A 16,569-nucleotide genomic window follows, 5' to 3' on the forward strand; every position below is an offset into this window, starting at 1 on the left:
CTGAACAGCAACGCAAGTTTGATGCACCAGACACTTGCAAAATTTAAACCTAGTATGACTTTGATTCTACTTTTTGGAACATTTACAAAATGATAAAAGATGAATATAAAGCAAAAAAGAAAAAAAAAGACAAAACAACAAACCAAACAACCCAACAAAAGGAAAATAAATTTCCTACATTTTCAATATTTTTCAGATCAATGATAGCTATTATAGCTAAAAGTAAGAAAATCCATATATTTGCCATCATTAACACCTTACTTGCCTTATTTTCACATTAATACACTATTCTGTGAGTTTCAGAAGCATAAATTGACAAACGGATTTAACTATTTGGCTACTACAGATAAACACAACTTCAAAGACCTTTATAGTCAACTGCTTCCCTCTATTGGTATTAATTCTATTAATTAACTTCAGTTTTAACCTCAGATTAACTTGCAAGGCAGCTTTAGCAGCAGTTGGAATTGCTTAAAACAAAACTTGAAGAGCAACCACATTTTAAAAGAGAAACTGGAGCAACAAAAAAGGAAAAAAAAAGGGGGGGGGGAAGGAAAAAAAAAGGAAAAAAAAAAAAGGGAAAAAAAAAAGGAGGCTTTCTTTTGCATGTCTTTGCGACCTTAGACTGAATTCCTCTATTTGAAATAAGAAAAAAAAAAAAATAATGGGGAAAACAATCTTATTTATTTACCAGGGGAATGGCTGAGTCCACTCTTCAAGAGATTTAGTGCTGACTTGCTTGGAGCTTCATTCTAGGATCACTAATTACTGTAAAGAGGGGAATCTCATTCATTTGGGAATACTGAAATCTGGGAATCTTGACCATTATATGACAGAAACTGTTGCATACAAGACACACAACTATTAGAGAGCATTCAAAGGAGGGCTCTAAAGATTATGAAAGGCCTAGAGGGCAAAGCATATGAGGAGAGGCTGAGGTTCCTTGCACTGTTCAGCCCATACCAGAGGAGGCTAAGGGAAGGCCTCATGGTGGCCTGCAGCTTCTTCACAAGGGGAGCGGAGGGGCAGGCACTGAGCTCTGCTCTCTGGGGACAGCAATAGTACCCGAGGGCATGGCATGGAGCTGGGACAGAGGAGGGTCAGGCTGGGTGTTAGGGAAAGGTTATGCACCAAGAGGGTGGTCAGGCACCAGGACAGGCTTTCCAGGGCAGTGGTCTTAGCACCAAACCTGTCAGAGTTCAACATTCATTTGGACAATGAACTTGGATGCATGCTTTGATTTTTGGGTGGTCTTGTGTGTTGCCAGGAGCTGGACTCAGTGATCCTTGTGGGTCCCTTCCAACTCAGGAGATCCTATGATTCTGTGATTCTATGTTTGTAACTGGAGCCCTATTTTTGGAGATTAATGAACTATCCTAGTTAAACCTCCAAAAACAGATTCCAATCACGATAATGCTAGACTACTTTCAGAAAATATAGTCTTGGTAAGATGGTGAAAATCAACGTATAACTACTAGGAAGGCATTGATATTTTAAAAGATGAACACAAAAAATAAAACAAGAAATTCATAAAAGGATTGGATACTTCTCCAGATAATAAGTATACAGAGTATCACAAAACAAGAGATTGTTTTGTGTTCTGCTCTTGGAGATTACGAGACCACTATTACACACTGGAAAGCTCCTTGTTCTTTTCTGAAATGAGCACATTTTCTTCTTTTATTTGGAGGACATAAATTATAGATGTGGTAGTCCCTTCAAATACACAGGAAAGGTTAAAATTCTGAATTTATGAATTTTAGAGTTACTTCTACATAAAATTTATTTTCTTCTGTTCCTAAAGTCAAATCATAGCTCAATACATTTCCCATTAAATACTGCCAAAGAGATTACAAACAACATAAGTGGACTGTGTGAATGCATTAAATAACTGCTCTGCAGGTATAGAAGGAGGGACAACTCTGGAAAATTTCACAAGGGCATATAGTCAGAAGTCATATAAAACTTCACCTTCACCTGTAGTAGTCTCACATATGGTTCAGTCTTAAGAATTGCTTTAGTTCTCACTTCTACCCAGCAGCAAAAAACAAATTTATAAGCTTTATAGATCACTCTGACAGCAGTTACCATTCTGATTGTTCAACAGCCCACTAGGGTTTTAAAGCTGATAGAAACATCACATTGGCAGTGTGGAATTCAAGCAACATCTCAAAACAATATGAAGATAGATGGACAGTGAACTTTTTTTTTTCTTTTTTTTTTTCTTTTTCTGTAATCTGCACAAATTTGTCTGAATTGTTCATGCCTAGACTGTACTGAATATATGGTTAAATACACATTTGTAGCACATAAATCTTTCTGCGCTCATTTACATGCATTATTCCTATCGACTTGTCCTCATTCCAAAATAAAAGTGTTCCAAAAGGCTTGAAATAGTTAACCTGCTAACAGTCCCCTATATCTTACACACTCTAAGTAGCAAAATGTAACTCAAACTGAAAGTGACAGAAAATGAAAAATAGATGTGGTGTTTCAGGTTTGGAGCTGTAAATTATCATGTTATTCATTGAACTCTCCCTAGGCTCAGCCAACCATACATCATCTGTCAATATACCAAATTCAGTCTATAAATTAATGTCATGATTTTTGTGCTGTCACTAAATGTATGCTGTTCTCAGGGGAGGTCAGGAATCACAGAAGTTACATTATTTTACAGGGTGATACATACCCACAGATCCCAGGAGATCTGATCTATATTCCATGTAGATGAGCAGAAGCCTTTTTATCTCAGTTGATAACTCCAGTTTCAGCAAACTTGAGGAGAGGAGGTGGGGTACTATACCAACAAGTCCAAAGGTAAAGTATATGCCCAAACACAATATGGCTTGTCAAGTAGGCCTGAATTAAGATTTTGTATCTTTTATTCTAGTTACAGAAATTAAAATTAATGGAAAAAGTGAAAGAACCTAGAGGTCTACCACCTATGTACTTCTTTGTTGGTATCTTAAGACTGAGTCAATGACATCCCAGTACTTTCCAGAAAATCAGATTGTTACAGGATTAGGAGCTTGAGTGAATGATAAAGCAAATAGTTGTGCTTCAAAACCAAGAGTCTTAATAATACCGGTCCCAATAACAAATACATAGAGAAACACAGTAAATGATAAACAGTTAAGTAGAATTGTCTTAAACTTGCTTATTTGCTAAGAGTTCCTTGATGTATCAATATATCCTTACATAAATGCATGTTTTCTGGGTCCTAGATATGCTTGTTGGAATTAAAAGTTATGAAGATTTCTTTTACCTAATCATACAGCCTGAATAGTTCCATTGAACAAGGCTTGCCTCATCACAAGTCTAGCATCATGTTTACTGGTATGAGCAAGTGAACAGTTTTCTGTTTTGATTCCATGGCAAAACAGATGAGAAGCACGGTACTTTTGCAGAAGCATGATGCCTTCCTAACTTAAAACTGCACTATTTACAGACCAGAGCTGGCTTGCAGCAGACTGGCTTGGCAGGAGAGCATGACTGGTTGTATGCATGAAGACATAACAACAACAACAAAAATTCTTTATTGACTTTCCCTTTCATTGGGCAATGAAAAATACAACCCTTTTCAGATGAGACCTCTTAACATGGTGCTAACATTTCTGCAAGGTTTTAAAGGATAATTCACAAGGCAGTGAGGAACACCTAGGGGTGTTCCTAGAGCTGGATGGTACTTTTCTGACTAAATGGAGATTTATCCAGACCTAAATGCACTGTCAGAAACCTCTCTGCCTGTCTAATTGGCAGGCTGCTGAAGAATCCAGGATTTCAGCATCAAGGACAATTATTTCATGTTGATGGAAGTCAAAAGTCCAAAAGCCTAGGGAACTATGGCTGCACTAGAATAATTACTCAGGCTCTGGAGTCCTGCATAAATTTCCATGAAAAATATCTTATTTAAATCTCCTTTTCACAAGCACATTTTTATATCCATTTTTAAATTGCAATTTTAGAACACAGGATGTAGTAAATGTGAAACCATACAAATGTACATTATTCTGTTTTGTAGTGCCAGGTGATAGAAAATATAAGCCTAGGAAAGAAATTGAGTCCATGTCTTCTGGGATTACATTGAACTTTTTAAAAAGTAAGTCTCATTCACTTCTCTCCCAAAGTACCTACTACAGCAGAGGACCCTGGAACAAATTACTCAGTTTAAAGCTACCACATGCATAACGCAGTGTGGGATGGATGGATTAATCAAGGTGGAGAAGACAGGCTTTTGTTCTAGTTTCAACTATATGCTGGTATGCCATTCTCTTTTCAACCTTAGCACTTCTGATACATATTTGTTCCTTTTACTTATGTTCAAAAACAAAACAAAACAAAACAAAACAAACATTCTAAACAGACAAGACAATCTACCAGGAATTAAATTACAGTATATAAACATATATACACTAAAATACATATAAATACATATACACCTACAAATAGTTACAGATTCTAATTTCTTAGGACAATCTCCACATGATTACTTTCAGCTTTTTATTCTGTTACAAATATAGATAGTGATTATTTTCTTCATTTTTTTTTTCCAAGCTAAGACACCCTATATTGTTCTGTATTGCCTAATAATGAAATTATCAATTGACTGAATGACAGGCAGACCATAATTTCAAATGCAGTGGCTATTAAGAATTCAGTTCTATAATATAATTCAGTTCTCATTATAATAAAAACAAGGTAATATGCCTAAGAACCTGAATAGCGTGAAGGAAAAACAACCTTAAGTATAATGAAAACATTACTAAGCCTTTAGAAAAATCCTGAAGCCTTCTATATTATGGAAAGTCAGTAAGATATGACTTTGCTTAATGTAGAATGACAAATATTTAGCATGAGCTGTTCTGTGAACACCAGAGTGGTTGTTAACATGGATGTTTAAATGGTACTTTTAAAATGAAGGCATTAAATTTGCTTGCAGTCTTACCCTTTTCCAGCCCAGTGTGTCATTTCATATCTTGAGTCCCACATGTAAGAAAGCATTATAAAGCAACCCTGGAAAGCATTTAGCTTCTGTCTTATACAAAATACTCAGCAATATGAATTAGCAGCCCTTTGGTTCTGTTTTTCAGGAGAAAGGAAGCATGGACCTACTCATTCTATAGAACATAGTTAATCTATTCTCATGTAGTTTGGAAAGACAACTATTCTGTCACTGACATTCATTTATGCTATGAATTATACAAAGGATAAAACAGTATCTCTATATCTTTACTTCACAGGACTAGAAATTATTTATGGTATAGTACATTTATCAAATTCCCTAAGAAACTCAAAATGGGATCAGGAAGAAATCCTGTTATATATAGATATAAAAAGTATTAATAATTTTAGATTTCAGTTTTAGGGTAAACAGCCAGAGGGCAAAGAGAACTTTTTTTTTTTGTTTTTTTTTTTCTTGTTAGCCAAATATTAGACAATGTTGTTAGACAGCATTTTTATAGACCTGTGCCATCACACTAATACAGCCTTTGTCCTGGTACAAAGCATGGTGGATGCAGATACTGCAAGATTCTTTAGATGTTTAGCAGCTTAGGGGAAAAAATAATTATGAAACATTTTATTAAAATCTATGAAATAATTCCATGCCTCTGCATGCCTGACATCCTGGACTTCACCAGGATGTGAAGTCTTCACTAACCTGCCTTCAATTTGTGCTCATTGGAAAGTATGTCGAACTTCTAGGGCAGAGGCTTTGAGATTCGTATATTTGTACAAGTCTCTCTACGATCAATATTCAGCTGAACATGCACTATCTACCACATGAAGCTGGAATCTGCTTTCTTTCTCCTGTTTGCCTTCTGCGAACAGGCAGATCTTTTTCTACTCTTTCACTCTCGAGGACTCCTACATGCTCTAAAATGGATGATTTGCTATTATCTTAACTATCTTGCTTGACTTTTGTTCTTATGGGAACAGTTTAAATTTCAATCCTTCTGAGTAGAATTGTGGTAAGGAGAGCACTTACAGTGTCTACACTTCAATATGTTTGTTCAGGAAGAAAGAATAATACAGAACTTCTCCACTTATCTAGATCCACCATGTTAAACATTAGTAAAGACTGTCCAGACAAGTCTACAGTAAGTGAACAGCAAGGGCAACTGATTGGTTATCATATCTGCAAAATACACAACTATGCAATGGAACTTTACTGAAAGACAAAAAAAAAAAAAAAAAAATCAGCTTCCATGTGTTTTGACCTTCAAAACCTTAAGTTTAGAGTTTCCCATGTTGCAGTTCCAAAGCAAGTTTACCTTTTTGAATTTCTGCAGCTAGAAGTCATACAACTTTTCTACTTATTTTGCCACAGCCTTCATGTGTGCTCCTGCTAGGCTGGATGCTGACCTTGTTTCCTCACTGTCCCCCATTTGCCCTATAAACAGGGAATGAAGCAGTTTTCCCAGCTCAGGGGGGCCCTGTCTGGGAGAAGTCCTGATGGTAAGGATGAGGAAAAGGCTGAGGTGCTCAATGCTTTCTTTGCCTCAGTCTTTAGCGGCAAGACCGGTTGTTCTCTGGATACCTGGTACCCTGAGCTGGTGGAAGGGGATGGGGAGCAGGATGTGGCCTTCACTATCCATGAGGAAATGGTTGGCGACCTGCTACGACACTTGGATGTACGCAAGTCGATGGGGCCGGATGGGATCCACCTGAGGGTACTGAGCGAACTGGTGGAGGAGCTGGCCAAGCCACTTTCCATCATTTATCAGCAGTCCTGGCTATCAGGGGAGGTTCCAGTCGACTGGCGGCTAGCAAATGTGACGCCCATCTACAAGAAGGGCCGGAGGGTAGACCCGGGGAACTATAGGCCTGTTAGTTTGACCTCAGTGCCAGGGAAGCTCATGGAGCAGATTATCTTGAGTGTCATCACGCGGCACTTGCAGGGCAACCAGGCGATCAGGCCCAGTCAGCATGGGTTTATGAAAGGCAGGTCCTGCTTGACGAACCTGATCTCCTTCTATGACCAAGTGACGCGCTTGGTGGATGAGGGGAAGGCTGTGGATGTGGTCTACCTTGACTTCAGTAAGGCTTTTGACACCGTTTCCCACAACATTCTCCTCAAGAAACTGGCTGCTCGTGGCTTGGACTGGCGTACGCTTTGTTGGGTTAGAAGCTGGCTGGATGGCCGGGCCCGAAGAGTTGTGGTGAATGGAGCCAAATCCAGTTGGAGGCCGGTTACTAGTGGAGTCCCCCAGGGCTCAGTGCTGGGGCCGGTCCTCTTTAATATCTTTATCGATGACCTGGATGAGGGGATCGAGTGCACCCTCAGTAAGTTTGCAGATGACACCAAGTTAGGTGTGTGTGTCGATCTGCTTGAGGGAAGGAAGGCTCTGCAGGAGGATCTGGATAGGCTGGACCGATGGGCTGAGGTCAACTGCATGAAGTTCAACAAGGCCAAGTGCCGGGTCCTGCATCTGGGGCGCAACAACCCCAAGCAGCGCTACAGGCTGGGAGATGAGTGGCTGGAAAGCTGCCTGGCGGAGATGGACCTGGGAGTACTGGTTGATAGTCGGCTGAATATGAGACAGCAGTGTGCTCAGGTGGCCAAGAAGGCCAACAGCATCCTGGCTTGCATAAGAAGCAGTGTGGCCAGCAGGTCTAAGGAGGTGATTATCCCCCTGTACTCGGCTCTGGTGAGGCCGCACCTCGAGTACTGTGTTCAGTTTTGGGCCCCTTGCTACAAGAAGGACATGGACGTGCTCGAGAGAGTCCAGAGAAGGGCAACGAAGCTGGTGAGGGGTCTGGAGAACAAGTCTTACGAGGAGCGGCTGAGGGAGCTGGGCTTGTTCAGCCTGGAGAAGAGGAGGCTCAGGGGAGACCTCATCGCTCTCTATAGGTACCTTAAAGGAGGCTGTAGCGAGGTGGGAGTTGGTCTATTCTCCCACGTGCCTGGTGACAGGACGAGGGGGAATGGGCTAAAGTTGAGCCAGGGGAGGTTTAGGTTGGATGTTAGGAAGAACTTCTTTACTGAAAGCGTTGTTAGGCATTGGAATGGGCTGCCCAGGGAGGTGGTGGAGTCACCATCCCTGGAGGTCTTCAAAAGACGTTTAGGTGTAGCCCTTAGTGATATGGTTTAGTGGAGGACTTGTTAGTGTTAGGGCAGAGGTTGGACTAGATGATCTTGGAGGTCTCTTCCAACCTAGACGATTCTGTGATTCTGTGATTCTGTGAAGGCTATTTTGTGGGTCTAGTGTTTTAAAATTTAACAGCTGGCAGTTTTACAAAAACCACAAGTTTATCTTCACAAAATTTGTTTTGTTTAATGTTTATTAATCTTAGAACTAAGTTTGCACCTTACTTAATAATCTAAAAGTGGCTGAAAAATGTGGAATTTAATAGCGTAATACCAGATCTATCAAAGGTTATCTCCTGGAGATAGGGTAATATTTTCTGTATTCCTTCCATTCACTACTTAAACATAATGCTATGTGTGTCAGAAAATTGTATCAATGTAGTTCATAAACTAACCACAGAAAAATGAGGACCAACATAAAAGCAACTATGAGAAATGACTCAAAATCCAAATATTTCTAATTTATAAATGTTAAAGTCAGAATAAAGGTGCATATTTTTAGGTAGGCATGAAATAATTAAGAAATAAAAGTCAGTATTAATGATAAGGCAACCAGTGGTCAATAAAAAGAGAATACACATCCTAAATATTAATCTTCAAATATAACATTTATAACCATAGATTGAACCTGCCCTGAAAGTGGAAAAGTGTTTCAAATATTATGATCAAAAAGAGAGAGGGTAAGAATCGATCTGGATATTTAATCTCATGCAATGCCCGTGTTTTCATCTTTTTTTTAATCTCAAAAAAATTGTGGCACATGTGGAAGTACGAACATATATGTGAACTCCAATGAACCATTCATTCAGGCCCTTCATTTTTAAAAACAAACAAACAAACAAAAACAACAGAAAGTGGAATATAAAGGGTCATAAATTTTCGTATGGCAATCCTCACTGCTACAACAGAAACATACATCTTGCAGAAAGTTTTCAACCGTACAGATTATATATATTTTTTTCTATAAGCAAAAGGGGAGCTTTGCTTGTGTTCCCTCTTATGGTACCAGAACTCTGTTTGGGAAGCTGTTCTATACCTTCAAATCCACAAAACAGTGGAAGCCTGGTTGTTTTTAAATCTTATGTAGCCATTGTTAGTAATAACAGCAAGAATGATCACTAATAGTTCATTTCAAAGACTCAGTGTTTCACTGTGATTTTAATCCAAAACCTCCAGGGTTCTTAGCTGTCAAAGGATATAGTGATATGAATTACATCTAATATTCCAATGACATCTGCCAAACTATTCAAGCACAGGATACGGAACAGAGTTGTCTTCACTTTTTCTTGTGAAAACAATCAAGGAGAAAAACCCAGCTCATAATCAGTGGTAATTTTGTAATAGTCCAAAAGCTTTTTTAGTACAAAAATAAAGAGAACTTGTGCCTTTTTTCAACAAAAGAAGCTTTTTTTTTTTTTTTTTAAGAGAAAGCGACACCAGAACACTGTGCAAACAAGTTTAAAAGAAGAAAATGGGTACAGAACTAAAAGAAAAAAAAAGTCACTTGACACAGTGTATCATTCTTTTTCAACAAAAATGATTTTTTTTTTTTTTTTACAGTTAAGACTTATCAGTTTCACTACACTCAGAAAAGCCGAAAGCTTAAGAATATAAAAGAAAAGGACTGTTTATTTTATGGATGTATAAAAAAGCTTTATCAAGGTAACAATCATAGCAACAACATATTCAAGCAATTAAAATGGTGGATTCAACTAAAGCAACTGTACATATACTATTATTAATTAAGCTGCATCAATATATTGTGTTGATGCATGAGTTACTTCAGTTGTGTAGAAACCTCACAGAAATTTCAAATAGTCTAAACTGACTTTTTGCAATAACCCATTTCTATTTTCCCCAGAGCTTGTATAGTGGGAGTTTTAACGGAATGCCAAAATATAGCCTCTTAAATATAATGAAGATGTTTCTTAGCTGTGATGACTCTTGTAACTGCAGTTTATGTATGTCTGGGAAGAAATAAACTTCTTCAGTTCACCTACTACTTTGCAGAATAGGGCATTGTACTGAAGAGAAGCCAGACAAATACCAGTATCCTGGGGGTGGCCTGCATTTGCCTCATGGTTTGAGTTCTAGAATTGCCCTATGGTTTTGCCCCCTACTTTCTGTTGCTCATGTCACTCTCATTTTATACTCAAAGAAATCACTGAAGTCACATTTCAGACCTAATTTATTGAGTTGGTCATATTTGAATCCCTATCATTCAGACAAAAATAGTAAAAACAAAATGAAATAAACAAACAACAACAACAACAACAACAAAAAAGCCCACAAATATTTTCCTTTTATTAATAGGTTTACAACTTCATCAATTTCCTTTACATTCTGTAGTTGGGATATTAAAACAAATTTGTCACAAACCTGTGCTGCACTAAGCCGATATGAACAAGGAACTTGTATCACTTAATATTTTGTTGGCATCACTGAAGGAAAAATCATGTTCCCATGTGGTCTATCAGTGACCTAGTGTAACTCAGAAATCTCATTCATCATAAGCTAGCTGTTATTCAGTCACAATCCTCATCGTGGTAGCAACTTCCACAATAGTACCACAAACTTTAATCAGTATTCCTGTCCTTAAATTTAATTTTCTTGATGGGCATGCATAGCCAACATTGCATACTTCATTCTATCTACAACTTTAGAGAGAACTTACAGGGCATTTCAGAATGCCTGTCCCACCGCAGACACTTGGGTTACTGCCACATTACAGACATTAAGCCTTGCAGGAAGACGAGCTTCTCAATAGCTACATTTGTCTGAGCATAGCTATAGCTATACAAAAGACTAACAGAACACTTACCTGGAAAACAAACAAACAAACAAACAAACAAAACAGACTTTTTAAAAATGGTATTACGGAAAGACAGCACCTCTAACACAGTAGCTAGAACGGTTCTACTTTGTTTGAAGTACCCTCAGAAGTTCTGTGCTTTGTAAAAATACCAGGAAATGTGGCAGGTAAAGGATGAAGGCATTTTCTCACATGGCAGCACTGCACCAAGGTATACCAGAGGTAATCCTGCCCACATGCCCATTTTATTTAAGCATAGGATAAATGATGCAAAAGGGATGGCTGCAAAACATGTTAAAAATCATTTATTTTACAAATGCCCTTACTGCTAAGCAGTCATTATATCTTCAGTAATGTTGCTACGGCTACTTGAATGTCCACTTTTACCTTCTGTATTTGTTCTTGTGATAAGGTCATTTCCTCTCTTAAAATTATATTATTATTATTATTATTATTATTATTATTATTATTCCAACAGTAGTTTTTTTTTCAACCTTTATTATGCTGGAGTAAATATGCTAGATTTCATTCTTATTCACAGCGTTCTACCCTTCTACTTTTAACCTGCTTATACATTTGACAACGCTAAATTTTATCTCAATGTGTTAGCAACCTGAGAGTATTGCATTTTCTCTGTCCTATAGCAATTGATAATTTCATGATTCTTGATAATGAGATTGTTAAAATTCCCTTAATGACAATAACTTTCACATGACTTTCAGGAAGGCTGAAACTGAAACATTAGCATGTTCCTGACTAAGGTGGCAGCAATTTCCCATGGTCTGAAAAAGGAGTCCTGCTGTTTAGAGTCTGTCTTAAACTGAATCAGTTATAGACTACTTTTCATGTTATTTAACCAGCCATGAATTCTCATTATTTTACTTCTATTAAATAATTCTAACTGAGAAGATTTAAAAATATTTCTTACTAATCATCAAACTCACAACTTTGTCTGCTAGACTGGAATTCAGAAAGAAATAAAACAGCAGCAAGCATGTTCCTTCTCTCCCTGAAGAAGAATGATTCTTCTTTAAAGACTTGTTATCCCATGCTTTTTATCAGAGTACTGTAATATCTGAGAAGGGTTTGCTCTTCAAAACATTTCAATAGACCTTCAGAATCAAATAGATTTCTACAACTGTTGTAGAGTTTGGGAGTACGGGTGGTAGTGATGGGAACAACTAGATGATAACAAAGGCATATGGAATATTTCTGCTTTTCTACAGAATGTTTTCATTAGCAAATGAAGATTATCAAAAATTAGATGATCCTCAGATTTCTAATTTGATGAAATCCTAATGGAAATATGAGGGCTACAGCACATACAGAGCTCAGGCTTGCCAGCAGCTGCCTTGAAGGCCATAAGCAAGCTGAGGGCCTAGAAGCCGCAGGAACTTAGGAAAAAAACATAGGCTCCCAAACAGTACAGTCCATGGACTGGTATCACAGCTCTCAGGTTTTCTGTTTTCCAAAGTGTTCTACATCTTTAGAGTCATATTTTAGATTAGAATATATTTTACCATGGTTAATTTCATAATTAAGAAAGCAACATATGAGAGAGATGTGCTGTTTTTCATCACACACACTTTGTTTCAGACTGCACAGAGAAAGATACCAATTCATACTATCAAAACCAAAAATGATACGTGTTATTTTAAAACATTCACAGGTACAACTTTGACAAGAAACCTGTCTCATATTCTTCAGTCCCCACATACCTAACCCACAGTACCCACATACCTCAAACCTAACTCAACTGAACATCACTTCTTCCTCCTTTCCAAGAATTTTTTTGACCCTATGCTCAGCAGACCTTTTGCAAGCGGATCAGGATCAGTGTTACTGCTCTTCCATTTGCCTCTGGAGGTCAGGAGAATAGGAAGCAAGGTGTCTGCTTCTGTATATTTAGAGACTTCAAGGTAGAAAACTATGAAACTTTGGTCTTCTAAGTAATTCAAGAAGGTCAAGCAGCTATGATTCTAGAAAAAGATTTTTGACTGAGAAGAAACCATTTGAGCAATTCTTTCCCATTGAAGCCATGGGAAAGAAGAGGTATTATTAGATAAAAGGTATTCCAGCTTTGATTTACACTGCTTTTCACAACTCTAAGACCAGCCTGTTTTCTATCCACTTAATCATCCCATGAACCGTCAATTTTGGGGGCTATGGAGGAGGTTATGGGAGGCTGTCAAAGGTTGGTAAAATCAAAGTGCACCAATGTCTTTCTGTTGCCCACAGTGCCTGTCGGACACCTCCATCACAGAAAGAATGATTTATATATGGAAAATTTTTTGGGTGCTCCCAGGTACCTTGCTGTTCTTCACGTGTTTATAGCTGTCTTCTTAGAGGATTTGCTCCACAACGTTCGCAGGGACTGAGATGAGGCTCACTTGCCCACAGCTGTCTTCTTGCCCTTCTTGATGATGGGTGTGACATCTGTCCTTTTCCAAACACCAGGAACCTTCCCAGGCTGCTATAATCGTTCAAAGATTCTAGAGAGCTGTCTAGCAATGCCACAGGCCAACTCCTTCACACCCTCTATTGCATCCCTTCTAGTTTCATGGAGTTGTCTATGACATACAAGTGATTTAAGTGAGGACTGCCTCTGTCTTCCTCTACTGTGGGATCTACTTCACTCCTGCTGACTGCTAGGAGGTTCAGGCACCTGGAAGGTCTGAGGAAAAGCCTCACCTTCTTACCAGAGAAAAGCAAGATATAAAAAAGGCTTTGAGTACCTCAGCCTTTCCCATGTCCCTTGTCACTAGGTCCCCTGGCCCACATTTACTTAGCCCTCCTTTTGTTGTTGATGTACTTGAAAAAATCTTTATTGTCTTTCTCCATGGCTAGTTTCAGCTCCAGCTGAGCTGGAGTTTTTCTGGCTCCATTCCTGCAAGCACAGACAAGACAATGTCTCTGTATGCCTTCCAAGTAGTCTGTCCCTGCTTCTGCCTTCTGTGTGCTTCCTTATGTGTTTGAGCTTAGTCAGGAGGCCATGTACATCCATACTGGCCTTACACAATGCTTTTCGTCTGCAGTATGGAAATGACAGTTCTGGTGCTCAGAGCAGGCTGCCCTTCAAAATTAGCCTGTTCTTCTGGGCCCCTTTGCCCTCCAGGACAGTTCCCCATAGGATTCTGACAAGCAGGTCCCTGAACAGAGCATTGCCTATCACCAGTTTATTGATCAACTGCATCAAGAAATTGGCTTCAATACGTTCCAATAATCCAGATTGATTTTGTCCACCTGTATTGGCCTCCCAGAAGATATTGGTGTGCTTAAGTTACCCAAGAGTACCAAGGCCTAGGACTGTGTGGCTTTCTCCACCTAACTTGAGAAGGCTTCATCTGTCTCCCCTTGTTGATGAGCAGGTCTATAGCAGAAATATACTACAACATCAGCTGTGCTGGTCTGTCCTCTGATGTCTGCCCACAAGTACTCCACTGGTTTGACACTTTACCCAAGACTCCACTCACTCAAAACACAACTCTGAACAGAACATAATCTTAAGGTAGAGTGTCTCATACTGCTATGTTGTTAGCACCTTAAGGTACCTGCATCTTTTATACACAGCTGGGTTCAAGATTGAGAAGGTACATCATATCTTTTACAGAAGAGAGGGATGAGAGATCCAGACAGCCTGAACTTTCTTAGGTTTGCTCCTTTGGTGAAACATTCCTAAGCTATCAAAAAGCTGTCACTTTAAAATATATCTGCACTACAGTAACTCTAGGGAAGGAATAAGATCTTTTCGTTAGAAAACAAGGGGAATGTATGTGTTGGCAAATGGAAACATTTCTGTAGAAGTGATTTCTGTGCTGTTGAAATATAATGTAAATGCTTTTATTAGATTATTAATCATGTTAAGGTAGAGAGTCATTAATATTTATACACATAAGGAACTGAAGACTTTAACGTGAAATACTTATCTAGTAAACAGCTATCTGATCCTAGGAAGCCATTATTTTTCTATGTTTGTGTTTTTAAATTTAAATTAAAAAACAGAAGTCTTTCTGTCAATCTGTCTTTCATGATGGGATATACAGATCAATGTTTGAAATACTTGATCCAAAATCCACACAATTCATGATCTTACACACTTTTAACCTACCAGCTCCCAGTGTTTCTTGAATTTTGTTGCATTGTACTTAACTAAGATTGTAAACAATGCAATATTTGTATGATAATTTAAAGATATAATTTTAAAATGCACAATTTCAAATATGTCAGTTAAAAAACCAAACAAACAATGACAACAACAGAAATTTCATCAGTAACAAATCTAATTAAAAAAAAATCAAGTTAACTATTCCATAGGACACAGACATAGATGTATATATACTTGCATTTCCAAACAAGAAAACAGTGCACTTTAACAGTGCAGTGTTCAGTGTCTCACAATAACTACCTGTCATTATGTACCATGATTCTCAGTTCTGCTCTCAACTTAATTAATTCATTATACTATGTAGCTGTTCAAACTGCAGACTACTTGACATCCAGCTTTACTATATCCTGGGGTTTTAGCTGTTATTTACCTCTTCTTTGCAATGGAATGATAATTATAAGCTTAGCAAATGCCTATAGCAAAACTTGGTAAAAAACTGAGTATGTTCCACATCTTGACTTAATAATACCCCATAGGTAATGTTTACTCATTTTTACAAGTTTAGATGAAAATCTCCAGTCTTTAGGCATCTGGGTGCAGTCAAAGATGAGTAATGGAGGAAAGAGCTCTATAACACCCCTAATATCTCCCAAAGTATATTAAAAAAAAAAAAAAGCCCCAAAATGTAAAACCCAAACACCAAAATTCTTGTTTACAACAAATTTCTTTAACTTTAGGAATTCTCTCTGGTGTTTTAAGTTAATTCATCTGAGCAAGGCTTTGATGTGTAACTTGATTTCCTCAAGCTCAAGATGCAATACCAATTGCTTACCTGACTCACACGCAAATGTCTTTGACGTCTCATCATGAAAGATAATTGCCACTGCATGCTTCTTTGTTTCGCGAGGCAATCTAGTTATGTTTTTGATATTGTGCAGCTCAGTTACCTTAAAATGAAGAAAAATATTTTAGGTCAGTGAATAAATAATACAAATAAAAATACTAACCACCACAACTCAATTCTTACTACAGTCTATTCCACCTCCCCCCCTCTCGGCTAAGGCTAGCTAAATTTGTAGGTTTGTCATTGACAAAAGCAAATAAATATCTAGAGTCTAAAGTTGTAAAACATTCTACAAAATTCAATATATCAAAAAGTGAAGTATATTTCTCTAATAAAATTCTGCTTGAAAACACAGATACTACAATGATACTGAGAGCCTTGTGATACTTTATAATATTTATAATAATTATAATAATCACTACATTTGTGTGGATAGATCTTCATTTCTTTAGAGTGTAATTGTCATCCTCATCAGAACTCACAAATTTATTTTCCAAATATTAGAAAAGCTTATCAAATAAAAAAAAATACTCTGAAAGCAAATTTACAGCATAAACCATTCAATCTATTTCCAGCTTCCTTTGATGCAAGTAGATAACTACAATTAACAAAAATGGAAGAAGAACATGTTATTACAACCAGGGCTGGTAGCACAGCCTATATTAAGCTGCTTAGCACTTACCATAAAATGTTCTTGGTTACTTGTAACTCTGTGCAAA

At 37.8% G+C, this 16,569-nt stretch overlaps 1 protein-coding gene across 2 annotated transcripts in view; it reads right to left on the reverse strand.

Annotated features, from left to right (window-relative positions):
• DOK6 (docking protein 6) overlaps window positions 1–16,569 on the reverse strand; it is a 241,205-nt gene that overhangs the window by 111,719 nt on the left and 112,917 nt on the right. For both annotated transcript variants that reach the window (XM_048080875.2, XM_048080877.2), the window contains exon 3: window positions 15,839–15,953. In XM_048080875.2, coding sequence (XP_047936832.1) covers window positions 15,839–15,953 — 115 coding nt within the window. The remainder of the gene's footprint in view (window positions 1–15,838; window positions 15,954–16,569) is intronic.

This window comes from Anser cygnoides, chromosome 2 (genome assembly GCF_040182565.1).
Source record: "Anser cygnoides isolate HZ-2024a breed goose chromosome 2, Taihu_goose_T2T_genome, whole genome shotgun sequence".
In the NCBI taxonomy this organism is placed as follows: Eukaryota; Metazoa; Chordata; class Aves; order Anseriformes; family Anatidae; genus Anser; species Anser cygnoides.